This window comes from Pristiophorus japonicus, chromosome 13 (assembly GCF_044704955.1).
Source record: "Pristiophorus japonicus isolate sPriJap1 chromosome 13, sPriJap1.hap1, whole genome shotgun sequence".
Taxonomy (NCBI): Eukaryota; Metazoa; Chordata; class Chondrichthyes; family Pristiophoridae; genus Pristiophorus; species Pristiophorus japonicus.
In genome coordinates, this window is record NC_091989.1 from 118024136 (window position 1) to 118051779 (window position 27644).

Sequence of the window (27644 nt, forward strand, 5' to 3'; positions counted from 1 at the left end):
AGGGGGGGAGAAAAGGGAGGGAGGGGGGGGGAGAAAAGGGAGGGAGGGGGGGAGAAAAGGGAGGGAGGGGGGGGAGAAAAGGGAGGGAGGGGGGGAGAAAAGGGAGGGAGGGGGGGAGAAAAGGGAGGGAGGGGGGGAGAAAAGGGAGGGAGGGGGGGAGAAAAGGGAGGGAGGGGGGGAGAAAAGGAGGGAGGGGGGAGAAAAGGGAGGGAGGGGGGGAGAAAAGGGAGGGGAGGGGGGAGAAAAGGGAGGGGAGGGGGGGAGGGAGGGAAGGGGGATGAGGGGAAGAGAGGGGCGAGGAGGGGAAGAGAGGGGGGAGGGGAGAGGAGGAGGAGGAGGGGGGTAGAGAGAGAAGGGGGAGAGAGAGAGAGAGAGAGTGGGGAGGGAGCGAGAGGGGAGGGAGCGAGAGGGGAGGGAGCGAGAGGGGAGGGAGCGAGAGGGGAGGGAGCGAGAGGGGAGGGAGCGAGAGGGGAGGGAGCGAGAGGGGAGGGAGCGAGAGGGGAGGGAGCGAGAGGGGAGGGAGCGAGAGGGGAGGGAGCGAGAGGGGAGGGAGCGAGAGGGGAGGGAGCGAGAGGGAGGGAGCGAGAGGGGAGGGAGCGAGAGGGGAGGGAGCGAGAGGGGAGGGAGCGAGAGGGGAGGGAGCGAGAGGGGAGGGAGCGAGAGGGGAGGGAGCGAGAGGGGAGGGAGCGAGAGGGGAGGGAGCGAGAGGGGAGGGAGCGAGAGGGGAGGGAGCGAGAGGGGAGGGAGCGAGAGGGGAGGGAGCGAGAGGGGAGGGAGCGAGAGGGGAGGGAGCGAGAGGGGAGGGAGCGAGAGAGGGGAGGGAGCGAGAGGGGAGGGAGCGAGAGGGGAGGGAGCGAGAGGGGAGGGAGCGAGAGGGGAGGGAGCGAGAGGGGAGGGAGCGAGAGGGGAGGGAGCGAGAGGGGAGGGAGCGAGAGGGGAGGGAGCGAGAGGGGAGGGAGCGAGAGGGGAGGGAGCGAGAGGGGAGGGAGCGAGAAGGGAGGGAGCGAGAAGGGAGAGAGAGGCTGAACGGGCCCAAGAGTTCGAGCTTAGACTTACCGGATTGACAGGTAGATGGCGTCGGGTCCGGGGTCGGGAGCGCAGGACGGTCGGTTGTGGAGTGGGGGGCGGGGGAAGAGGGGTCGGGAGCAGAGGTCGGTCGGGGGGGGGTCATAAGAACATAAGAATTTGGAACAGTAGTAGGCCATCTAGCCCCACGAGCCTGCTCCGCCATTCAACAAGTGGACTCAGCTCCACTTTGCCGCCCGTTTCCCGTAACCCTTAATTCCTTATTGGTTAAAAATCTATCTATCTGTAACTTGAATACATTCAATGAGCTAGCCTCAACTGCTTCCTTGGGCAGAGAATTCCACAGATTCACAACCCTCTGGGAGAAGAAATTCCTTCTCAACTCGGTTTTAAATTGGCTCCCCCGTATTTTGAGGCTGTGCCCCCTAGTTCTCGTCTCCCCGACCAGTGGAAACAACCTCTCTGCCTCTCTCTTGTCTAATCCCTTCATTATTTAAAATGTTTCTATAAGATCACCCCTCATCCTTCTGAACTCCAACGAGTAAAGACCTAGTCTACTCAATCTATCATCATAAGGTAACCCCCTCATCTCCGGAATCAGTCTCGTGAATCGTCTCTGTACCCCCTCCAAAGCTAGTATATCCTTCCTTAAGTAAGGTGACCAAAACTGCACGCAGTACTCCAGGTGCGGCCTCACCAATACCCTATACATTTGCAGAAGGACCTCTCTGCTTTTGTACTCCATCCCTCTCGCAATGAAGGCCAACATTCCATTCGCCTTCCTGATTACCTGCTGCACCTGCAAACTAACTTTTTGGGATCCTTCTGCACCACAGCACTTTGTAATTTCTTCCCATTCAAATAATATTCCCTTTTACTGTTTTTTTCCCCCCAAGGTAGATGACCTCACACTTTCCGACATTGTATTCCATCTGCCAAACCTTAGCCCATTCGCTTAACCTATCTAAATCTCTTTGCAGCCTCTCTGTGTCCTCCACACAACCCGCTTTCCCACTAATCTTTGTGTCATCTGCAAATTTTGTTACACTACACTCTGTCCCCTCTTCCAGGTCATCTCTGTATATTGTAAACAGTTGTGGTCCCAGCACCGATCCCTGTGGCACACCACTAACCACCGATTTCCAACTCAAAAAGAACCCATTTATCTCGACTCTGCTTTCTGTTCGCCAGCCAATTCTCGATCCATGCTAATACATTTCCTCTAACTCCGCGTACTCTTATCTTCTGCAGTAACCTTTTGTGTGGCACATTATCGAATGCCTTTTAAAAATCTAAATACACCACATCCATCGGTACACCTCTATCCACCATGCTCGTTATATCCTCAAAGAATTCCAGTAAATTAGTGAAACATGATTTCCCCTTCATAAATCCATGCTGCGTCTGCTCGATTGCACTATTCCTATCTAGATGTCCCGCTATTTCTTCCTTAATGATAGTTTCAAGCATTTTCCCCACTACAGATGTTAAACTAACCGGCCTATAGTTACCTGCCTTTTGTCTGCCCCCTTTTTTTAAAACAGAGGCGTTACATTAGCTGTTTTCCAATCCGCTGGTACCTCCCCAAAGTCCAGAGACTTTTGATAGATTATAACGAATACATCTGCTGTAACTTCCGCCATCTCTTTTAATACCCTGGGATGCATTTCATCAGGACAAGGGGACTTGTCTACCTTGAATCCCATTAGCCTGTCCAGCACTACCCCCCTAGTGATAGTGATATCGGGAGCGGAGGTCGGTAGGGGGAGGGGGGGGGGGTCGGGAGCGGAGATCGGGGTCGGGGGGGGGGGGGTGCGGAGGTCAGTCGGGGAGGAAGGTCGGGAGCGGAGGTCGGTGGTGGGGTGGGGGGCGTCGGGAGCGGGGGAAGAGGTCGGAAGTGGAGGTCGGGTGGGGGGGGGGGGGGCGGGCAGCGGGAGTCAGGTCGGGTCCCGGTCCGGAGGAAGCAGGAGCTGGGCGTGGGAGGCAGCCTTACCAATGCAGCCCCAGCGAGGCCATTCGGCCAGGGCTAGGGGCTGCGTGCTTCGGGCCCCTCCCACAGTTTTGGGCGCCTGGAGCTACTGCTCATGTGCGCCCACTGTAGCGCGCATGTGCAGAGGTCCCGGCACTGTTTTCAGCGCAGGGACCTGGCTCCGCCCCCCCCCACAGCTCGTGCTGCGTCGCGCCCAGCTCCAGAGGGCCTGCAGGGAGCCGGAGAATAGGTAATTTTTTTTTTAGGCGCACTTTGTGGCGCGAAAAACGGTCGTTCAGGTCGGGGCTGCGCCGTTCTAGGCGCGGCCCGAAACTTGGGCCCATTAAGTTCTGCTGGCCTCCGATGTACCTACCTGCGCTGATTTCTTAACTCTCCGCAAGAGTTTTCTGTAGTGGCCACATATGCTGACCTAAGTAGATTTGGAGTAACTATTAGCTGGCCAAAGTGGCTGGTAATGCCCTCTTTTGAGAAAAACTAAACTAAACTAAAAAATCATAACTAACTCACTTACACTGGTGCAAATTGAATGTGCAAAATGGGAATTTTTAAGATACTCCAGAAAAATCAAGTTGTTCCAAAAAAAAATGGAGCAACTCCTGGCCAATTTTGAGCCCCATATAACTGCACATAGTAGGCTGAACACAGAAAACTACCAACATTATTTACCAGCCAAGCTGTGGGGATTAATTTCAATGAACAGAAAATAAACAGAACAAGTTACTTGGCAAGATTAATTAACGCTGGTTTACTTATTGTGGAACCAAAACAAACAAAACAATCTGATGGGCCATGCTTGGACTTGAAAAGAGCATAGCTCTTGCCACTGCAGACCTGGAGTTACTTAAAGCTGATGTAATAATATATTTAATGTACTCAACAGATTTCAAAAACATATTACCCCCCCAGTATTGCAACTTTACCTGACACTGTTTATACATAAAAACGGTTAACCCTTTAGCTGTGGTTTGGAAGGAGCAGTGGAAAAAATCCCTGAATAACAAAAGATCTTGGTATCTCTATTATTGAAAAACATGCAAAATCTGTAAATATTGTACATTCCTAAATCATAATTTTTTTGACTTATTTCATTTGCTCCACAGAGAATCTAAACTCTCACACATGGAGTGTGCACATTTATGTATAAACTCAGCTATACACATTCCACCTCATCGATTTCAAAACGAGAGTCAGTTATGATCAACTGCAAATTTAACACTAGAAATACTTAAACTCTGCTCCTTCTAAAATCAGTCCAAAAACTCTCCAGCAGCTGAATATGCAACATCATCCAGCCAGAAGTGTATTTTTCCAAGGCTCCATATCAGCTCTCAACTTGTCTAAAGTCCTAGCCCCCACTGAAGTGAATGAAGGCATTCTGAGACATAAAGCTGACAGACAGGAAAAGGCTCGCTGGTCCGTCCAGCTTGTCTGACACACCTGTGATGCCTTATACATCGTAACACATACACTCCCCCCACCTCTCTCTCTCTCGAAGGAATACAGTGAAACAGCGTTCACTGAATGAGCCGGCAACCTGTTCCATACGGTCACTATTCTCTGGGAAAAGAGGAACTAGCCAGCATACAACCTAGTTCTGCCCTTATATGACTTGTAAGCATGACCTGTTCCTCCCTAACCTATTTAGTTGATCTAATTGGTCTACAGAAACACAATCTGGTCTCTTCATTATTTTATAAACCTCAATCAAAACACCCCCAAGTCCATGTTTCTCTAAAGTTTAGTGACCCAGCTCGTTGAGCTTATCTGGATGACTAGGGTGTTTTAAATTGGGAACTAATCTTGTGGCTCCTATGCACTCTTTCCAAATCTCAAAAATCAGCACCATACATAGAGACCAACATTGGGCAGTCTGTGGCCTAATCACTTGCAGGCAATGCTTGCATTAACACTGTGGCCAAGGAGAAAAGAGCCAAAATGCCACGTAGCTGTGAAAAGCAAATTCAATGACATAGTAATAAACAAATATATTTCCTCTTGGAAAGATAGGATGAGAGGAGCACTTTGAATAGCAATTTCCACCCCATGGCTTTTCTTTCCCTAGATAGATGGACTCCAAACTACCATCTCCCAAATACTCACCTCAGCTGGAATATTGTGGACAATTCTGGGCATCAGATTTCAGGAAGGATATGAAGGCCTTAGATCTGAGGTTTACCAGGGTATTACCAGGGATGAGGGCCTTCAGTTATGAAGGGAGGCGCGAAAAGTTTGGACTGTTCTCCTTGGAGCAGAGAAGGTCAGGAGGTGACTGAATAGAGGTTTTCAAGATGATGAGAGGTTTTGATACTGTAGAGAAAAACTATTCCCCCTGGCGAGTGGGTCAATGACCAGAGGTCTTACACTTAAAATCATTACCAAAAGATCTAGAGGGGAGATGAGGAGAAAATATTTCAATCAGAGTTGTCAGGATCTGGAACGCTCTACCTGAAAAGGTGGTGAAAGCAGATTCCATAAATAATTTTAAAAAGGGAGTTGGACAGGTACTTGAGGATGAAGAATTTATAGGGTTATGGACAAAAATTTATAGGGTTATGGGAGTAAGCACGACTGCTCATTCAAAGAGCCAGCACAGGCACGACAGGCCAATGGCCTCCTTCTGTGCAGTGTTTATATGATTCTATAAATAGGGTAAATATTACAAGTTTCCTATCCTGTCTATATGTCATGACATGTGGACAATTATATAACCCTCTGATCTTTCCCAAGTTTATATATTTTATCGAAAAAAATCTGAATACATACAAACATTTTGCATGTATACGGAGTTCCACCCATCACTGTTGGGTCTCCAAAATCAGATGTACCAAATCACTTTGATTCAGCCCCATTGTGCAGAATGTGTGATTTACAAAATATTTTCAGATTATTTTTATTTTTAATACTAATCACATTAATATTGTTAACCCACAGCCACATTTACTTATAGATCTGCTATACTTTAGTTTCAGATTTGTATTGACAGTTTGCAATATCACAATATCTACAGCATAACTTGACAGTTGATTTTGTGGCACTGCAGAGGGGCATGCTTAAATTAATGGCACTTCGGAGTTCAGTAAAAGATGCAAGAGCACCTTGAGGAGGTAAAGTCACACTGCACCAGCTTAACACCAGTTGCCATAGAACGTCAAATGGTTAAGAGTTAAAACAATTTTTGGTAGTGGCTAGGTATCTCAGAGCTTTTAAACATTATTTTTAATATTAGCAGAGCCACAATGTCATCAGTAGTTCAATAACATTAAAATGTAAATGGCAGTTCAAAACAGGTGAGTACATCATTGTTTTCCCTTACATGAGAGCAGATAACCAGTACAACTCATAGGAACATAAACAGGCCTGTTCTGGCATTCAGCTTGATCATGACTGATCTGCACCCCAACTTCATTTACCCACCTTGGTTCCACATCTTTTAATACCCTTACCTAACAAAAATCTATCGATCTCAGTCTTAAAAGCTCCAATTAACTGAGCCACAAATAGCTTTGTGGGGAAGAGTGTTCTAGGTTTCCACTACCCTTTGTCTGAAGAATTACTTCTTGACATCACCCCTGAGCGGCCTAGCTCTAACTTTAAGGTTATGGCCCCTTGTTCCGGATTCCCCACCAGAGCAAATAGTTTCTATCTATTCGATCAAATCCTTTAATGATCTTAAATACCTCAATTAGATCTCTTGCTCTTCTATACTCAAGGGAATACAAACTTAATCGATGCAACCTGTCCGCACTATTAAACCCTTTTAGCCCCGGTATTATTCTGGTGAAATTGCGCTGCACCCCTTCCAAGGCCAATATACCCTTCCTGGGGTGCAGTGCCCAGAACTTAACGCAATATTCCAGCTGCACTCTAACCAGAGCTTTATACAGCTGCAACATCACTTCCACCCCTTTGTATTCCAGCCCCCTCGAGATAAAGGCCAACATTCCATTAGCCTTTTTCGTAGAATCACAGAGCACAGAAGGAGTCCATTCAGCACCAATGAAGTTACAAAGCTACCGAAGTTGAATTGATGCAAATTTTTTTTGTACATGTCCACTAGCTTTTAGTAATATCTATTCAACTAGGTTAGTTAGACTCCGGTCTGCTGGCTGAACATCACTTCACGCAGGTATAGTCTCAAACAGTAGTATAATTACACTGGTATTAGAAGTGGCAGTAAGCAGTATTTCAGAAGTTTTAAGTTTTCTTTGTTTTATTTATTCGGCAATCTCGTGTTGAATAACTCATGCTTACCCAACTTCTTCAAGTTTGGTAGCAGGTGTATTATATACAGTCTGTAGTTCTCCTCATTCCTGGTAACTGGATTCAGCCGCAAGTCAATTTCTTTCAAGTTGATTAAGTGACGCAAACTGCAAATTTCTTTCGAAGATGGCACATTATTATAATACAAGTTTAATTTTTCCAGTGAATGCAAACATTCCAAACCCTACAAAATCAAAAATAAGTGTATAAGAAAAAGTAGTAATTCATTAAAGAATTGATGCCTTAGAGCCTAATATTGTACTTCTATACATTTCCCCTCCTCCAACCCCCTCCCCCCCAGCAAAAAAAATCAGATATATTCTTAACTTTTGAAATTAACTGCAATAAAAGTAAATTAAAAATGCTGAAAATACTTAACAGATCAGTCAGCATTTGTAAAGAGAAAGGGGAGTATGACAACTTCTTATTTCAAGATCCGATTACCAAAATTTTGGCCAAGAGCTGCGTCTTGCAGTCCTTTTATTCAAAACTTGATTGACCCCTCAAACATGGTTTTTCCTTCCCTTTCTGTTAAAGGAAGCTGAGAAGTGGTGTCCCCTACACATCTTCCTCTTCTGGGATTTTCCAGCAGGCTTGTCAAACAAAGCGACTGCCCATCTTACACATTCCACACATACCCCATGCTGTGCTCACATGAAGAGAATTTTCCTGACCACAATAGGCGTCAACATCACATTATAGGCAGTCCCTCGGAATCGAGGAAGACTTGGTTCCACTCTAAAAATGAGTTCTTAGGTGACTGAACAGTCCAATACGAGAACCACAGTTCCTGTCACATGTGGGGCAGACAGTCATTGAAGGAAAGGGTGGGTAGGACTGGTTTGCTGCACGTTCTTTCTGCTGCCTGCGCTTGGTTTCTGCACGCTCTCAGCGATGAGACTCAAGGTGCTCAGCATCTTCCCGGATGTACTTCCTCCACTTAGGGCGGTCTTTGGCTAGGGACTCCCAGGTGTCGGTGAGGATGTTGCATTTCATCAAGGTGACTTTGAGGGTGTCCTTGAAACGTTTCCTCTGCCCATCTTTGGCTCGTTTGTCGTGAAGGAGTTCCGAGTAGAGCGTTTGCTTTGGGTGTGAATATTTGTTGGCCACCTCTTTTGAAATGGCAAACTGCTGAATGTTTCTGGACTAAAAACAGAAAATGCTGGAAATACTCAACAGGTCAGGCAGCATATGTGGAGAGAGAAACAGAGTTAACATTTCTGGTAGTCACTGACCTCAAATGTTAACTCTGTTTCTCTCTCCACAGGTGCTGCCCGACCTGCTGAATATTTCCAGCATTTTCTATTTTTATTTCAGATTTATAGCATCCGTAATATTTTGTTTTGTGGGGGGGGGGGGGGGGTAGGGGGCGGGGGAAATTGCGGTCAGAGACTTTCTTCGGATGAACGCCTCCGACACGAAAAAATTTATGAAAATACCTGGTGGTCCTGGAGGAACGTAGGATTCCGGTCAAAGGCCTGCATTCGCTGTGCAGCATACAGGAACATGTCTTCCAGGTACATATTCGTAATCTGGGTTCACGTGGGCTTGGACCACCAATGAACATGGAGTATTCTCATTGATAATAATGGGAGCACTGTTTGTACAAGCTCCCATTACTATCAATGAGAATACCCCCCAAAACAAGAAATACAACACAATAAATTTTTAAAAACACCTCACATTTAAAATTAATTGAAATTGAATAATTAAATGTTTTAGGGAAGAAAATGTTTTGACTTTTTTTTTTAAATGTGTTTTAATAGGGTTAAAAATAAACTTAGTTTAATGGACAGGGTTTTGAATATAAAAATGAATGATTAAATTTAATTTTTCTATGTTTTAAAACTCTTACGCTGGTAAAAGTAGGCGATACACCTGCTTTTACCAGGCGTAAGAGTTTGAAGGACATTCGGCAGGACAGAGTTGGGCAAATAGCCCAATCTCTGCTCTGCCAATGTCCTTCCTGAGGGGACAAAGACATTTTGACAGATCGCAAAAGCCGGTTCTCAGTGCATGCGCATCACACGCCGAGAACCGGCATTGCGAGGCTCTTGCCGAGAACCGGCATTGCGAGGCTCTTCGGGTGTGTGCGCACGTCGTACACATCCAGCGAGGCCGCAACTTTCGGCCCAATGTCTCTGGACATCATGGTTAATGGGCCAGGGATGAGACAATAGATCTTGTTGACAGTTTGAAATAGACGCGGAGTTCTGACAGCCCCCATACTAGCTTTAATACGCATTTTCAATGCCTGATATCTGTAGCCATTCTAGATCTGTGTAAATACAATTTGTTTTAAAACAGAAATCTTAAACTTAGCTCAAACTCAAAACTCTTTCCGCGAAGAATTAAAAACATTGATGTTGACGAATTCTGGAATGTCCACAAATATAAATTTGTCAAATCAGAAATTTCTACTCAAAGGATTTGTTTTCTCAAGCTATCTCCAACTAGCAATTTCAAAATATAGAACACAGCAACACAAACCAACAGAGATACCAATAAGAGTACAGATTTTAAAAAATGTATTCTCAGGATGTGGGCAATGCTGCCAAGGCCAAATTTATTGCCATTCTTTAGCTGCCCTGTGAAGTTGATGGTGGGACTTATTTTATATCTCTATATAAAAGATTGAGATATTTCAGTGGAATACAATTTCTCTTAATTATCGTTTTGTGTGTATCTTGGACATTAGCATGATGCGGTTAAACCAAACTGAGTATTGATCTGCCCTAAAACTGTGCACATAATGTTTGCTACTGAACTCCATTAACAATTAGGTAGACTATTATAGGGGTCAAATTTCGACCTGAGTTGATCCGATTTTTTTGGAGTATCTTAGAAATTGCAATTACCGGCCTTTAGTTTGCTTCAGTTCTAGTGAGTTAGAACAGTTTCATTTTAGAACAGATTTTTTTTCCCAAAAGGGGGCGTGTCCAGCCACTTACACCGGTTTTGAAAGTTTAGGCAGCAAAAACATACTCCAAACTAACTTAGAATGGAGTAAATGTAGATTTTTGTACGCTCAGAAAAACCTTGCCTACACTTAGAAAATCAGGCGTAGGTTACAAATCAGGCGTAGGGAACGAGGGAGGGTGGGGGGGGGGGTTTACAAACATTAAACACTTCACTTTTACAAATAAAAAGCCATCATCAATAATAAATGATAAATAAATCAATAAATCAATCCAAATAAATTAAAAAATAAAATGTTTAAAAAAAATTAAAAATCACTCAATAAATAAAAAAATATTCCTACTCACCTATTGCAGCACCAGGGAATGGGGGGGGGGAGAGAAGAGAAGATGATTGGGGGGGGGGGGAAGAAGAGAAGAAGATTGGGGGGGGGGAAAGAAGAGAAGATTGGGGGGGAAAGAGAAGAAGATTGGGGGGGAAAGAGAAGAAGATTGGGGGGGAAAGAGAAGAAGATTGGGGGGGAAGAGAAGAAGATTGGGGGGGGGAAGAGAAGAAGATTGGGGGGGAAAGAGAAGAAGATTGGGGGGGAAGAGAAGAAGATTGGGGGGGAAAGAGAAGAAGATTGGGGGGGAAAGAGAAGAAGATTGGGGGGGGAAGAGAAGATTGGGGGGGGAAGAGAAGAAGATTGGGGGGGAAGAGAAGAAGATTTGGGGGAAAAGAGAAGAAGATTGGGGGGGAAGAGAAGAAGATTGGGGGGGAAAGAGAAGAAGATTGGGGGGGAAAGAGAAGAAGATTGGGGGGGAAAGAGAAGAAGATTGGGGGGAAAGAGAAGAAGATTGGGGGGGAAAGAGAAGAAGATTGGGGGGAAAGAGAAGAAGATTGGGGGGAAAAGAGAAGAAGATTGGGGGGAAAAGAGAAGAAGATTGGGGGGAAAAGAGAAGAAGATTGGGGGGGAAGAGAAGAAGATTGGGGGGGAAAGAGAAGAAGATTGGGGGGGGGGAAAAGAGAAGAAGATTGGGGGGGGAAAGAGAAGAAGATTGGGGGGGGAAGAGAAGAAGATTGGGGGGGAAGAGAAGAAGATTGGGGGGGAAGAGAAGAAGATTGGGGGGGAAAGAGAAGAAGATTGGGGGGGGAAAGAGAAGAAGATTGGGGGGGAAGAGAAGAAGATTGGGGGGGAAGAGAAGAAGATTGGGGGGGAAGAGAGAAGAAGATTGGGGGGGGAAAGAGAAGAAGATTGGGGGGGAAAGAGAAGAAGATTGGGGGGGGAAGAGAAGAAGATTGGGGGGGAAGAGAAGAAGATTGGGGGGGAACGAGAAGAAGATTGGGGGGGAAAGAGAAGAAGATTGGGGGGGGAAAGAGAAGAAGATTGGGGGGGAAGAGAAGAAGATTGGGGGGGAAGAGAAGAAGATTTGGGGGGGGAAAGAGAAGAAGATTGGGGGGGAAAGAGAAGAAGATTGGGGGGGAAAGAGAAGAAGATTGGGGGGGGAAAGAGAAGAAGATTGGGGGGGAAAGAGAAGAAGATTGGGGGGGAAAGAGAAGAAGATTGGGGGGGAAAGAGAAGAAGATTGGGGGGGAAAGAGAAGAAGATTGGGGGGGAAAGAGAAGAAGATTGGGGGGGGAAGAGAAGAAGATTGGGGGGGGAAGAGAAGAAGATTGGGGGGGGAAGAGAAGAAGATTGGGGGGGAAAGAGAAGAAGATTGGGGAGGGGGGGGAAGAGAAGAAGATTGGGGCGGGGGGGGGAAGAGAAGAAGATTGGGGGGGGGGGGGGGGGGGGGGGAAGAGAGGAAGATTGGGGCGGGGGGGGGGGGGGAAGAGAGGAAGATTGGGGGGGGGTGGAAAGAGAGAAGACGACGAAGAAGCCCCGCACGCAGCCAATGCCGGGCTGCTGCCGCTGACTCTTCAGGCGGGGGCCCCCCCCAGCAAGATGCAGGGCGGGCAGGCCCCGCCGACGTCGAGGAAGCCGGGCCCCGCCGAGGACTTCGGGCGGGGCCCCGCATGCAGCCGATGCCGGGCTGCCGACGTCTCTTTGGGTGGGGCCCGCCCCAGCGAGAGGCCGGGCATGTGGGCCCCACCGCCAAGGTAAGATGCACCGGCCACTCGGCCGGGGATAGGGGCGACGTCCCTTCGGCCTGGGATAGGGTCGTCGCCCCGGAGACAGGACGCCGGCAGCTACTGCGCACGCGCGCAGCTGCTGGCACTGTTTTCGGCGCGGGGCTGTAGCTCCGCCCCCAGCAGCTCCTGTTGCGCAGCGCCGAGGTGGAATTGGGCCTACAGCTATCTGAGAATCGCGAGGTAAGTATTCGGCGCAATTTTTGCTCTATAAATTAGGCGGGCCTCTCCGATGTGCGCCGTTACAGCGGGCGGCCGACCGAAACTTGACCCCATAAATTCTGCATAAGCCACATTTCAAATATGAAATTGGAGGACCCTATTTACTTAGAATGAACAGAAGACTCACCTCCAGGCTGACAATGGAATTTCTCGACAAATCCAGAGACTTCAATCTCTTGAAGTTCAGAAAAGCATCCCCAAGAGACACAATTTTGTCACTATAGGTTCCCTGCAGTGAGAGAGACTCCACTTCATCTAAGAAGAAAGCAAAAAGTTCAAATGCAACAGTCTTTACTGTTACAAATTATGCATTTCTGTGTTACAAATGGACTGTTTATTCCATCTCTGTACAAACACCATTATTGCAATTTATTCACTGAAAACTATGAACTGAAAAAGTCATCAAATGTACTCTCAAAATCTGTCTGTGAAGAAAAGATAATGGGCCGGAAATGGAAAAAATAATGGTGTGTTAACAAAGCACAGTTATTAATGTGCAAATCAGCCAGCAACTTGCGGCGAGGAAGAAAGATACCCCATGAATTATGAATCACCACAAGTTGTTGGATGATTTTCTCCACTCCGTCGCTAGCATTGCAAAAAAGGCACCTCGCTCTTAACTTCCCAGTGAGTTTCATAAAGTTGCTACATTTGTACATTAATTTCCCATTAAACTCGTCACAGAAAGTTAAGTCGAGTAATTAATAGCACAGGTACCCTTTTAATGATAATTATGACTGTCAATCAATCCCAGAAAGTGAACAATTAAAAGTGTGTAGTCTCATTCCTTCAGGTTGTGAATTACTGTTGGGGATTTTTTTTCAAAAAAGAAATTAATACTTTTCCTTTGTCTCTTTTTCTCTCTCTTAATCCACTCTTTCTTTCCCTCTCATTATTTCTCTTCCTATACCAACTCAATCTTTCCTTTTTTTTAAGCAATCCTTTAATCTCATTGGTTAAGGAGATACACTGTTCGTCATTCTATAGACTCTGGATCAGTTCCTATGGATTGGAGATAGCTAATGTAACCCCACTTTTTAAAAAAAGGAGGGAGAGAGAAAACAGGGATTTATACACGGTTAGCCTGACATCGGTAGTGGTGAAAATGTTGGAATCAATTATTAAAGATGTAATAGCAGTGCATTTGGAAAGCAGTGACAGGTTCAGTGCTGGGACCCCAGCTACTTACAATATACATTAATGATTTAGACGAAGGAATTGAATATACAAGTTTGCAGATGACACTAAGCTGGGTGGCAGTGTGAGCTGTGAGGAGGATGCCAAGAGGCTGCAGAGTGACTTGGACAGGTTAGGCGAGTGGGCAAATGCATGGCAGATGCAGTATAATGTAGATAAATGTGAGGTTATCCACTTTGGTGGCAAAAATACGAAAGCAGAATATTACCTGAATGGTGACAGATTAGGAAAAGGGGAGGTGCAACGAGATCTGGGTGTCATGGTACATCATTGAAAGTTGGCATGCAGGTACTGCAGCCGGTGAAGAAGGTAAATGGCATGTTGGCCTTCATAGCGAAAGGACTTGAATATAGGAGCAGGGAGGTCTTACTGCAGTTGTACAGGACCTTGGTGAGGCCACACCTTGAATATTGTGTACAGTTTTGGTCTCCTAATCTGAGGAAGGACATTCTTGCTATTGAGGGAGTGCAGCGAAGGTTCACCAGACTGATTCCCAGGGTGGCAGGACTGACATATGAAGAAAGACTGGATCGGCTAGGCTTATAATCACTGGAATTTAGAAGAATGAGCAGGGCTCTCATAGAAATATATAAAATTCTGATGGGATTGGACAGGTTCGATGCTGCAAGAATGTTCCCGATGTTGGGGAAGTCCAGAACTAGGGGTCACAGTCTAGGGGTAAGGCATTTAGGACCGAGATGAGGAGAAACTTCTTCACTCAGAGAATTGTGAACCTGTGGAATTCTCTACCACAGAAAGTTGTTGAGGCCAATTCAAAAGGGAGTTAGATGTGGCCCTCACGGCTAAAGGGATCAAGGGGTATGGAGAGAAAGCAGGAATGGGGTACTAAAGTTCCAAAAATGATCAGCCATGATCATATTGAATGGTGGTGCAGGCTCGAAGGGCCGAATGGCCTGCTCCTGCACCTATTTTCTATGTTTCTATGTTATCAGCTCAGACTTTCAGCAACTCCATAGTTAAATATTTGACACACATCGGGCGTAATTTTCCCCTAAAAAAAAAAGTGGGTTTGGAGCGTGGGGGCATTTACATTGTTAAAAATAGGTTTCTGATCCTGCCTCCAACCCCACCCACTTCTGGACTTCTGGTTTTAATCGGGAGAGGGGGGGGGGGGGGGGGGGGGGCGGGTAAAAGAGAGAAATGATAACGACCAACCCGCTCCCAGGGGCAGTACATCAATTGAAATATTATGAGACTGGAAGCTTCTCTTTTAACTTCTATTTTGAATTTAACTGCATGTGGACGGGTTGCAGATAATTCATGAAACCTGGCAGTTAACTGAGGCAGGGACTGCTACATCCAGGAGGTACGAGGCTATATAACTACCTCCTGGATCCAGGGTCCCTACCTAACCGTACCCCCCCCCCACCCCCATGATGCCTCCGATCCCCACCATGATGCCACCTCCCGCCGATGCTGCTGAGACAGGCCACAATCCTCAGGTGGCCAGCCCCAATCCCGCACCCCCGCTAATTCCCGACCGACTATTGCTCCCCACCCCCTGCTGATTCCAGACCAAATCCGCCCCCCCACCCCCCCCGATGCTCCGGCCGACACCCCCCCGCGATCCCCGATCTTTCACTGCCGACCCTCTGCCCACAATCCTCCATGCCAACCCACACGATCCCTAACAATTCCCGATCCCACCCCTCCAGAAATCCCTCCCCCGGACCGACCCCTTGCATCTGCAGGCCTACCTACCCACCCGCAGCCAGCCAGCCTCTCAGTCTGGATGGCTGCAGGCAGGAATCCGAGGCCTTGCATGCAAATAAGTCCTTGCCATTAAAGTTGGCATGGCCTGGGGGAAACCCAAGCTCCCTGGGTTCCCGCCCGCCTCGGAGGCCCCCCGTCCCCAACCCGCTGACCTGGAGAAAATTCCGGACATATACTTTTTTCCCCCCAATTTAGTATGTGTATTTTACTATCCCTATATTTTCCTCTCCAAGGTCATGCTCATCTCTTTTCTTGTGTGTGGACTCCTGCTTAGGGTGCAGCTCCATGGGAATTAGGCACCTGTTGTACCTCATCCAAATGCTCATTATTTATGTGCGAGGCTTGACAGCAAGCGTGATATTTTAATTATTTGATTGCAACAAAACACTTTGATGAAAGCAATTTACATTGTGTACCAGGTTAAAGTAAAATATGCATTAGCTGGTGAGAAGGAAACAAAGCAACCTAATGGTAACTTTCCAATCATTTTCTTCGAAAATTGCTAACGAATGTCTACAGGGCCGAGCAACACCTAAGAATGAAATTAGGAAGCAGTTTTTCCACAAAGGGGAGTAGAAATCTGGAACTTGCCCCAAAAGTCTATTGATGCTGGGACTGAGACTGAGACAGATAAGAGTTTTGTTAGGTAAGGGTATCAAGGGATATGAAGTAAATGCAGGTGAATGGAGTTAATGTGCAGATCAGCCATGATCTAATTGAATGGGGAACAGGCTCATGAAACTGAATAGCCTACTCCTGTTTCTATGTTCCAATGTAAACATTATCATCATCATAGGCAGTCCCTCGAAATCGAGGAAGACTTGCTTCCACTCTTTAAAAAAAAAGTGAGTTCTCAGGTGACTACAGTCCAGTGCGGGAATCACAGTCTCTGTCACAGGTGGGACAGACAGTGGTTGAAGGAAAGGGTGGGTGGGGAGTCTGGTTTGCCGCACGCTCCTTCCGCTGTCTGCGCTTGGTTTCTGCATGCTCTCGGAGACAAGACTCGAGGTGCTCAGTGCCCTCCCGGATGCTCTTCCTCCAGTTAGGGTGGTCTTGGGCCAGGGATTCCCAGGTGTCGGTGGGGATGTCGGCTTTATCAAGGAGGCTTTGAACAACCTGAAAACTTTCAATTGATCAGAGAGCCAGCTTGGATTTGTAGGTCATGCCTGACAAACCTGAGGTGACTAAAGTAATGGTCAGGGGAATATCTATGGATGTTATTTATATGGACTTCCAGAAGGCATTTGATAAAGTCTCACATTAGAGACTGTTAACTAAGGTAGAAGCCCACGGAACTGAGGGTAAAGTAGGAAGTTGGCTGATCAGCAGTAGGGATAATGGGTAGGTACTCAAACTGACAGGATGTGACTAGTGGCGTCCTGCAGGGATCTATGTTGGGGCCTCAACTATTCACAATATTTATTAATGACTTAGATGATGGCATAGAAAGTCATATATCCATATTTGCCGATGACACAAAGATAGGCGGCATTGTGAGCAGTTTAGATGAAAGCATAAAATTACAAAGGGATATTGACAGATTAAGTAAATGGGCAAAACTGTGGCAAATGGATTTCAATGTAGACAAATTAGGTCATCCACTTTGGACCTAAAAAGGAAAGAACAGGAGCACTTTCTAAATGGTAAAGAGTCCAAAGAGACTTGGCAGTCCAGGTACATAGATTAAAATATCATGAATAGATACAGAAAATAATTAAAACAGCTAATGGAATGCTGGTCTTTATATCGAGAGGACTAGAATACAAGGGGGTCGAAGTTATGCTGCAGCTATACAAAACCCTGGTTAGACTGCACCTGGAGCACTGTGAGCAGTTCTGGGCACCACACCTTAGGAAGGATATATTGGCCTTGGAGGGAGTGCAGCGTAGGTTCAGCAGAATGATATCCGGACTTCAAGGGTTAAGTTACGAGGAGGGATTACACAAATTGTATTCCCTAGAATTTATAAGGTTTAAGGGGTGATCTGATTGAAGTTTTCAAGATATTAAGGAGAACAGATAGGGCAAAGAGAGAAAAAACTATTTCCGCTGGTTGTGGATTCTAGGATAGGGGGAATAATCTAAAAATTAGAGCCAGACTTTTCAGGAATGAAATTAGGAAACACTTCTACACACAAAGGGTGGTAGAAGTTTGCAACTCTCATGTAAACGGCAATTGATGCTAGATCAATTGTTAATTTTAAATTGGAGATCGATAGCTTTTTGTTAACTAAAAGGTATTAAGGGATATGGACCAAAGGCAGGTATATGGAGTTAGGTCACAGATCTCAATGAATGACAGAACAAGCTTGAGGGGCTCAATGGCCTACTCCTGTTCTTATGCTCCTATGTTCATAGACCCCTTTACAGTACAATTTACAGAATATGGTGCAATCAATTTCAGCAGATTACCCTAAGAATACCCCCTCTTAAAAATACTGTTAACCCATTGTTCATAGTGAACAAATCATGAAAATATAAAGACAAAGAGTAGTCTTAAGAACAAAACAATCTATCGGTAGTTTCAGTATAAATTTAGACAGTATAAATTTAGACAGCATAAAATGCCCACATCGCATAACCAAGAATTCCATCTCTATCTTCACATCCTGCGCAGCAACCAGAAACATCGGGCATCTTCAAACTTTTATGTTTTAGAGTACCTGGAAATCTTTAATGTCCTGGTCAACATTTTTTTTATCTGTTCTTGGGAAAATTACTATTTAGCAACAAACAGAAAATACACCCTAAACAGAGAATTAAAACAGTGCATGAAATTACACATTAACCCTGTCTATGCAGCGAATTCAATGCTATGTGCTCTGAAGAAACAGGGAGGGAGGGGCAACATAATGTTAACCCGTTTTTTTTTTTAACTCTGAAATTTTTGATTAGACTTTTTGGGGGGGAAATGTAGCGCAACTCAGGAGTACCAGTAAACATTTTTGCATTGAAAATATTCCAGAAAATATGGCAACATTCCTGTGTACTCTTAGTGAGAAGAAAATATTTTTGAATTTCATTTTATTACAGTTACTAACGCAGTTGCTCCCACCCACATGCGGATTAGTTGAAACAACTGATACCGTAGTGGTCCAACTGAAGACATCCATCACTCACTAATGGGTGCATGGGTCAGGCTACAAGTGGCCAAGAACACACTGCAATATGCTTAGCCAGCCAGCACCAAATGTGCAGCTCTGTAAAAGTAGCAGGAATGCTACTGCAGGTATTCTGGTAACTAAATTATGTTTTTGTATTCAGCAGAATCATAGTATTACCAGTGGGTTGGTAGCCTTTCTGAAAAAGTAATGGGATGGAAATTCCGACGTCCCGGGCCCGTAAGAAGTTTCTACGGACCCGGGAAGGCATTGGAAAAGCCGGTTTTCAGCGCGCAATACGCATGCGCTGACAACGGGCTTTTCCAATCTGTCAACAGATCGTAGCCAGATCGGGAGTGAGGATGCCAGATCCGGAGCGAGGACATTTGTACAGGCAAGATTGGGCTATTTACTCACATCTTGCCCAGCAAATGTCCTCAAAAATCTTGCGCCTGAAAAAGCAGGCGCATGGCCACATAGTTTATTGTTAAAAACCCTCCCCACTACGGTAAATTTATTTTTTAACCATAATTTTAAAAACTTTTTTTTTAAATCAGGAAAATATTTTATTTTTATAAGACAATAACTTTAATTTCAATTAACTTTAAATGTGAGATCTGTTTTTTATTTATTTTGTGAGATTGCTTTTGTTCCCATTAATAGCACTGAGAACTTGTAGTTATGCGAGTTTCAGTTCTATTAATGGGAACCTGTGAAATACCTGATTGGCTGAACAATCACACGTGACTGCATCTTCTGCGTGGGACCCTCTGGACGGGAGCGCGCTTCACAGTGCGGGAGGAGATGGCCTCCCCATCGGAAATCAGGGCGCCTCCTAGACCATCCAGTAAATCCGTAAAAAATATCCAGCGGGGAGGCAATTGCCTGCGGGAAGACCCCCAGTGGAATTTCTGGGCCAATATATTTCAATTCTTGACCACTACCGATTCTCCCCTCTGTTTTGGTCAGTCTTGTAAAAAGGAACTTCCCCTTGCTGACCATAGAATTCTGAGTAAGGGTCCTACCTGAAATGTTAACCTAACTTTGTATTTCAGATGCTGAATCAACTGCTGTCCATTTTTAGTACTCACAGGTTTATTTTTCTCATCTCTGACAATGAAGAAATATTGCTCTGATCTCCCTGGGGTTTGCTAGTTCGATTAAAACACAAATGTCTTAATAAGCCAATTCATTTTTCTCTTTTGATTAATGATCTTTCTTGGATTCTGAGCAGCTTAACACTGACAAAGCAGCCACTGGTACAATCCATCTCCAAAGTTTAGGGCAGTGACTATTTGCCTTTGGAAGTTAGAAAGTGAATTAAGATGTGCAAAGGAAGCATCAACTAAAGAAAATATAAATGGCTCTAGATTTATATTCTCAACATTATCAGAAGACTTATGTATTCCATAAGAGTCACATTCTGCATTGTAAAAATATACAATAGTCAGTCACATTCTTCCACATTGTAATCATGATCACAATAGAAAGTCAATTATTGTAATGTATATTATGAACACATTACCAGATTAAAAACTTGATGCCCAATGATGTTCCTTTAGTGTCCTTGGCTAAATTAGTTTCTAACATGAATGTGATAGCAAAATCCTTTTCATAAAACATTGAAATTACAGTGCAAAAGGACACCTTTCACCCAATCACACCTGCAACAGTTAGCCCTTCAACAGGAGTTACCTACTCTAATGCAATTTCCCTGCTGTGTCCCTTTAAGCCTTTATGTTCTTTCTTCACTTACCCTATTCCCTTTAAATTATGTAATATTTCTGCCTCAAAAGCCATTGGGATAAAAAGCAGTCCGGCTGAAGTAATCCGACTGGACAGTCCAGAATCTTTTTTTAATGCAAACCAAAAAATTTAATTTTGTTCCCCCACTTCCTGCTGTGTCTCACAATGTCACATTAGTAAACTTATCGGTGTATTTTCATCATCAGCAAAGCAATTTTCAGAGCTCAAGTATGTATTCAATTCGAGAAAAGGTGGGTGCCTACCATGGCATCAAGAAGGGCTCGGCCATAAGCAGTGTAATCCAAAAACTCTCTTTTCAACAGGGAAATAATGAACTGCAGCAAATACTGGGATTACAGTTTACAACATAAGATTTTAAAATTAATATATTTTTTTAAAACATTAAAAGAGGGAGGATCTGTTATGTGATCCCATCACATATTCCTGATTTGGTAAACTAACTCACCAACTAAGTGTTTTTTTTTTAATTCGTAGCCAATCTTTCCAATTCTTTGTCAAATCACAAACGCCAGAGGTCACCTTGCACACATCAAGGATCACTCTGCGCCAATGCTCTTAGCCAAAAGGCCTAGAGCCATTGCACCGTTCCTGGAAGTACTGCAATACCAGGTTCGTGCCATGGAGGTGGATGGGTCAGGCCCCCCACACACCTCCGTGGAGGTGGATGGGTCAAGCCACCCCACCCACCTCCTATTTCCAAAAAGCAAGCATATACCTTCCTGATCCAGGGAGAACCACTTTGGGGTCCCAGTGTTACCCCTTTAGCTCCACCTGTTATACTAGAAAGATGAACTGGAAAGATGAAAGTTGATTGATCCCAGTGCAAGGGGCATACTTGAAAGGTGATGGTGGCAAGGCAAAATAGTGGCTAAGTGAGTTGGGATAACGATAGTTTCCATGGAGCTGTGACAACTGGTCTTTCACCTCAACCACTTTAACGCAGGTCTCGAGTCCGAAAGCCAGCACCGAGCCCCAATTGCCCTAACTCTTACCCGGCCTGAGGTTGCTCAGTTGGGCCTTCTCCCAGATCCATTCTTCAGTTGCCACCAACTCCACCGTCGCCATTTTCCTTTCTCCAACCCTCTTTTTAATTTATCTTTCTTTCTTTCTTTCTCTCTCTCTCACACACAAACACACAATTCTTCCTTTGTTTTGTCTCTCCAAACAACCACCTCAAATCAGCGCCTGCGCTCCCCACTCAAACATCTCCACAGCGCAGCATAGCTCCCGGGCCTTTCCCGTTGCGGGGCCAACCAAAGTAGGACGGAGTGAGCTCGCTGGCCGCGCCGCGTCCTCTGCAGGAGAGCAGTGAGGCACCGAGTTGTGCTGATCTCCGGGGCAGGGATCGGAAGAGCGCACTCCGCAGAAACACTTCTTGTCGACAGGCGGCGCGCGCAGTAGCCGCGGCTTTTGCACTTTGCTGAACCAGCGGGATATTATGACGCCAATAATGCAAAAAAAATCATATTTATATGCAGCAAAACAATGCTTTAAACGCACTTGCCCACAGGGCACAGCCCTACCTTAAATGAAGGTCTACAGGATGCATTAAGGGAAAAAAATGCTTTGGATCTCAAAGTCGCGCGGATAGCAACAAGTAGAAGTAATCGTGTAACTCTTGTGCTATTTTGAAGTGATCAGGTATAAGGAGAGACTTGCCGATATAGACAGCAGCAGCGTCCATAAGCTCTGGAACTTCCTCCTTAAACATCTCTTTCCTTCTTCAAGACGCTCCTTAAAACCTACCTTATTGACCAAGCTTTTGGACATCTGCTATAATTTCTTCTCATGTGGCTCTGTGTCAAATTTATTTGTTTTGTCTCATAACACCACCTGTGAAGGGCCTTGGGACCTTTTACTACGTTCAATGAGCTATATAAATATAAGTTGTTGTTGTAATAGCATCCCTGCTGCTGTGAACATCACCCATGCCTCCAGACTCGACTGTTCCACCAGCCTCCCATCTTCCATTCTCTCTAAACTTGAGCTAGGATTGCAAAGCCTCCAGGATCGACCTGGGGTGTCCAAGAATTGAAAATTCCAGGACACTGTTGCGAGCAACCAGGGAAAAAATCAGCTGGGCATTCATTTTTTTTTAATATTTTCTTTGAATAAGGGGTAGGCCATTTAGGACTGAGATGAGAGACTTCTTCACTTGGAGAGTTGTTAACCTGTGGAATTCCCTACCGCAGAGAGTTGTTGTTGCCAGTTCATTGGATATATTCAGGAGGGAGTTGGATATGGCCCTTGCGGCTGGGGGGATCGAGGGGTATGGAGAGAAAGTAGGAAAGGGGGTACTGAAGGAATGATCAGCCATGATCTTATTGAATGGTGGTGCAGGCTCGAAGGGCCGAATGGCCTACTCCTGCACCTATTTTCTATGTTTCTATGAACACTTTTGCTCATTAGGGGAACCGGCTGTTTGAGAGTCAAGAATCATCCAATCAGGTAACGAAGAGTCTGTTTCCCAATTGGCATGGGAAGGTGGAGCCCCATGTTGGGTGACTAATGGCGGGAACCTGGGGCAGTTGGAGTCCTGAGGTCATGTGATGACACCTCCAGGAATACGCCCAACCAGAGTTGGCAACCCTAACTTGAGCTCATCCAAAACTCTGCTGCCCGGATCCTAACCTGCCATTGCCCCTGTGATTGCTGACCTACATTGGCTCCTGGTATACCAACGCCACAACTTTAAAATTATCATCCTTGTGTTCATATCATTCCATGGCCTCGCATCTATCTCCACCAACCTTCTGAGATTCTGCGATCCTCCAACTCTGGCCTCTTGTGCATCCCCCACTTCCTTCTCCCCACCATTCGTGGCTGTGTCTTCAGCCATTCAGGCCCTAAGCTCTGGAATTCCCTCCCTAAACCTCTCTGTCGCTCTACCTCTCCTCTTTTAAGACGCTCCTTAAAACCTACCTCTTTAACCAACCATTTGGTCACCTGTCTTAATGTTGACTTCTTTGGCTGGATGTCTTTTTTTGTCTCATTACACTCCTGTGAAGTGCCATGGGACATACACCAAAGAACTGATAAAGGTGATTTGCAGTGCACAAATTAATGTGTCATATAACGGTGTGGTTCACGAGTTACTGCTGTGGATTGTTCCAGGCAATGGCCCAACGCTGCTCGGCAGCAGCTGGTTGGAGAAAATCAGATGCGACTGGAACGACATAAAGGCGCTGTCATTGGAGGAATATACATGTATCCAAGTATTGAGCAAGATCCCCTCGTTGTTCGAACCGGGTATCGGCAACTTCACAGGAACCAAGGTGCAGATCAATGTGGACTCAGATGCAAGCCCCATCCATCATAAAGCTCGGGCAGTGCCGTATATGATGAGGGAGAAGGTCGAAATTGAACTGGACAGACTCCGGCATGAAGGGATCATATCATCGGTCGAATTTAATGAATGGGCCAGCCCCATTATTCCTGTGCGGAAAAGTGATGGCACAGTCAGAATCTGTGGAGACTACAAGGCTATGATTAACAGGGTTTCGAAACAAGATCAGTACCCATTACCGAAGGCTGATGACTTGTTTGCGATGCTAGCCGGAGGGAAGACATTCACAAAACTGGACTTGACGTCAGCCTATATGACACAGGAGTTGGTCGAGACGTCGAATAGACTTACGTACATTAACATGCACAAAGGACTGTTTATTTACCACAGGTGCCCTTTCGGAATTCGCTCGGCTGCAGCAATATTCCAGAGGAATATGGAAAGACTACTGATGTCCGTTCTTAGAACCGTCATGTTCCAAGATGACATCCTGATCACCGGTCGTGACTCTAAGGAACATCTGAACAACCTGGAAGAGGTTGTACTGCGTTTGGATAGAGTGGGACTCAGACTGAAACGCTCGAAGTGCGTCTTCATGGCACCGGAGGTCGAATTCCTCGGGAGGAAAATCGCCGCTGATGGCATCATACCTCCTGACGTGAAAACCAAGGCCATCAAGAATGCACCCAAGCCGCAGAATGTGATGGAGCTGCGTTCGTTCCTGGGTCTACTCAACTACTTTGGTAACTTCCTACCTAAATTGAGCACTTTACCAGAACCACTGCACATGCTATTGAGAAAAGGCGACAACTGGGTGTGGGGCGCATCGCAAGACAGAGCTTTCGAGAAAGCCACCAATCTGCTTTGCTCGAACAAGCTGCTGGTACATTATGACCCATGTAAATGTTTAGTTTTGGCCTGTGACGGCAATGAGTTGGGGAAACTTCAACCTATCGTGTATGCATTCAAAAGTTTGTCTTAAAGCAGAAAGAGCCTACAGCATGGTAGAAAAAGAAGCTTTAGCGTGTGTGTACGGTGTTAAAAAGATGCATTAATACCTGTTCGGTCTGAGGTTCGAATTAGAGACTGATCACAAGCCGCTCATTTCATTGTTTTCCGAGAACAAAGGTATCAATGCCACGCTTCATCCCACATCCAAAGATGGGCGCTGACATTATCTGCCTATGATTATGTCATTCACCACAGACCTGGCACAGAGAATTGTGTCGATGCTTTGAGCCGGTTGCCGTTGCCCACACCGGAGATGGAAACGCCACAACCGATGGATCTAATATTAATCATGGATGCTTTTGAGAGTGAAGGAACCTCTGTCACAGCTCAACAAGTTAAGGCCAGCCAAGACCCGATTTTATCAGTGGTAAAGGGTTGCATTTTCAAAGGGAATTGGTCTGCCATACCTAAGCAAATGTGTGAGGAGGCCAAACCATACATTCATCGCAAGGATGAACTGTCTATTCAAGCAGATTGCATATTGTGGGGCAATCGCGTTGTAATGCCCAAGAAAGGGAGCGAGAAGTTCATGCGTGAGTTACACAGCACACATCCTGGTATAGTGATGATGAAGGCCATCGCCAGGTCCCATGTATGGTGGCCAGGAATTGATTCTGAGCTGGAAGCATGCGTGCATCAGTGCAACACTTGCATGCAGCTCAGCAAAGCACCAACGGAATCGCCGTTGAGTCTGTGGTCGTGGTCATCCAAACCTTCGTCCAGGATCTATGTAGATTTTGCAGGTCTCTTCCTGGGCAAGATGTTTTTAATGATGGTGGACACTTATTCGAAGTGAATAGAATGCATAATCATGTCATCAAACATGTCCACGGCAACCATAGAGAATCTCAATGTCATGTTTGCGACACATGGTCTGCCTGACATAGTGGCGAGTGACAATGGGTCGTGCTTCACCAGTCAGGAGTTTCAGGAGTTTGTGAAACTTAATGGCATAAAACATGTAAGATCAGCACCATTCAAGCCTGCGGCCAATGGACAAGCTGAACGTGCAGTACAAATTATCAAGCAAAGCATGAGGAGTGTAACCTAAGGGTCACTGCAGACCCATTGTCCTGCATACTGCTGAGATACAGGGCAAGACCCCACACACTCACAGGGGTCTCGCCTGCTGAACTCATGATGAAAAGAGGTCTTAAGACCAAGCTATCTCTGGTACACCTAGATTTAAATAATCATGTTGAATACAGAAGACAAAGTCAACAAGGGTACCATGAGCGCGCAACTGTGTCACGCGAGATTTCTGTTAATGATCCTGTGTATGTGTTGAACTATGGTCAGGGTCCCAAATGGATCGCTGGTACGGTCATGGCCAAGGAGGGCAACAGAGTGTCCGTTATTAAGCTCAAGAATGGGAAAACTTGCAGGAAACACATAGATCAGACAAAGCTGAGGCACACAGATGAGCCAGAACAGTCGGACGAAGAAACCATCGATGACCAATCAACCTACCAGCAGCCTTCAGAGGACTCAAGAGTCATCAGTCAACCCGGAATTTCCAACACGGACCCGTTCAATAAAAATGGACTTGCAATTCCTGACATGGCCACTGCCACCACCAACAAGTCAATCATCCAGCCATCAGCCACAACAGACCCCGCACACTCACCCAAGGCTGGAATCGAACTGAGACGGTCAACCCGGGACGCAAAGCACCGGACCATCTAAACCTGTGAAAGACTGTGATAAGATCTCAGAGGGGAGTATTTCATGTATGTACATTCTGTTTGTAGCCACCAGACGGCGTCATAGAAACATAGAAAATAGGTGCAGGAGTAGGCCATTCGGCCCTTCTAGCCTGCACCGCCATTCAATGAGTTCATGGCTGAACATGCAACTTCAGTACCCCATTCCTGCTTTCTCGCCATACCCCTTGATCCCCCTAGTAGTAAGGACTTCATCTAACTCCTTTTTGAATATATTTAGTGAATTGGCCTCAACAACTTTCTGTGGTAGAGAATTCCACAGGTTCACCACTCTCTGGGTGAAGAAGTTCCTCCTCATCTCGGTCCTAAATGGCTTATCCCTTATCCTTAGACTGTGTCCCCTGGTTCTGGACTTCCCCAACATTGGGAACATTCTTCCTGCATCTAACCTGTCTAACCCCGTCAGAATTTTAAACGTTTCTATGAGGTCCCCTCTCATTCTTCTGAACTCCAGTGAATACAAGCCCAGTTGATCCAGTCTTTCTTGATAGGTCAGTCCCGCCATCCCGGGAATCAGTCTGGTGAACCTTCGCTGCACTCCCTCGCTGCGAGTCATTGTTGGAGGCCACTGAGCAGCACGTACATGGTGCTGCTCAGGTATAAAAGGCCAGCCATTTTGAGAGTCAGGTACTTTGTGTTATGTTTTGAATAACGAGTCAGACTAGATACTGCAAGCTCAAAGTAAGGTATTACCGTAATCCTTTATTACAGATCTCAGAGTGCCTCTCCAGCCTGTGAGGCCTCCTTATATACAGGTGCTCCCATGGGACTCCAGCGGATAAGCGCTCTGGTGGTTTGGTATCTACAGGTTTACATACATAACAACACTCCCCCCCCAAAGTCAATAGTGTAACTATTTACAATGTGAGTTGATCTGGGGCCGTCCTTTCCCTGGTTGGTCGTCTCGGTGCAAATGCTGGTGTTGGTGAGTTGTTTGTTGGGCCTTCGCTGGGCTGCTGCGCAGTTGGGCTGCTGGGGGTGGTAAGTCTTGCTGGGCTGCTGTGGGTGATGGGTTCTGCTTCGTGGTCAACCGCTGGGTCGGTTGCCACTTGTTTGTGTGTTGGAGGGTCGAAAAAGGTAGAGTCTATTGTGGGTTGTTCTGGATAGTCCGTAAATCTGAGTTTGGTTTGGTCCAAGTGTTTCCTGCAGGTGAGTCCATTTGCGAGTTTGACCACAAACACCCTGCTCCCCTCTTTAGCCAAAACAGTGCCAGCAAGCCACTTGGGATCTTATCCATAGTTCAACACAAATATAGGATCATTGATTTCAATTTTGCGTGACACATTTGCGCGATCATGA

The 27644-nt window shown here is 45.9% G+C and overlaps 1 protein-coding gene across 1 annotated transcript in view; it reads right to left on the bottom strand.

Moving 5' to 3' along the window:
• LOC139278789 (leucine-rich repeat-containing protein 36-like) overlaps nucleotides 1-21692 on the bottom strand; it is a 66642-nt gene extending 44950 nt beyond the window's left edge. Inside the window, exons 1-3 of the mRNA XM_070897927.1 lie at nucleotides 21317-21692; nucleotides 12654-12781; nucleotides 7268-7460 (exon numbers count right to left, since the gene is read on the bottom strand). Coding sequence (XP_070754028.1) covers nucleotides 7268-7460; nucleotides 12654-12781; nucleotides 21317-21389 — 394 coding nt within the window. The 5' untranslated portion in view covers nucleotides 21390-21692. The remainder of the gene's footprint in view (nucleotides 1-7267; nucleotides 7461-12653; nucleotides 12782-21316) is intronic.
• Between the last annotated feature and the right edge of the window lie 5952 nt (nucleotides 21693-27644).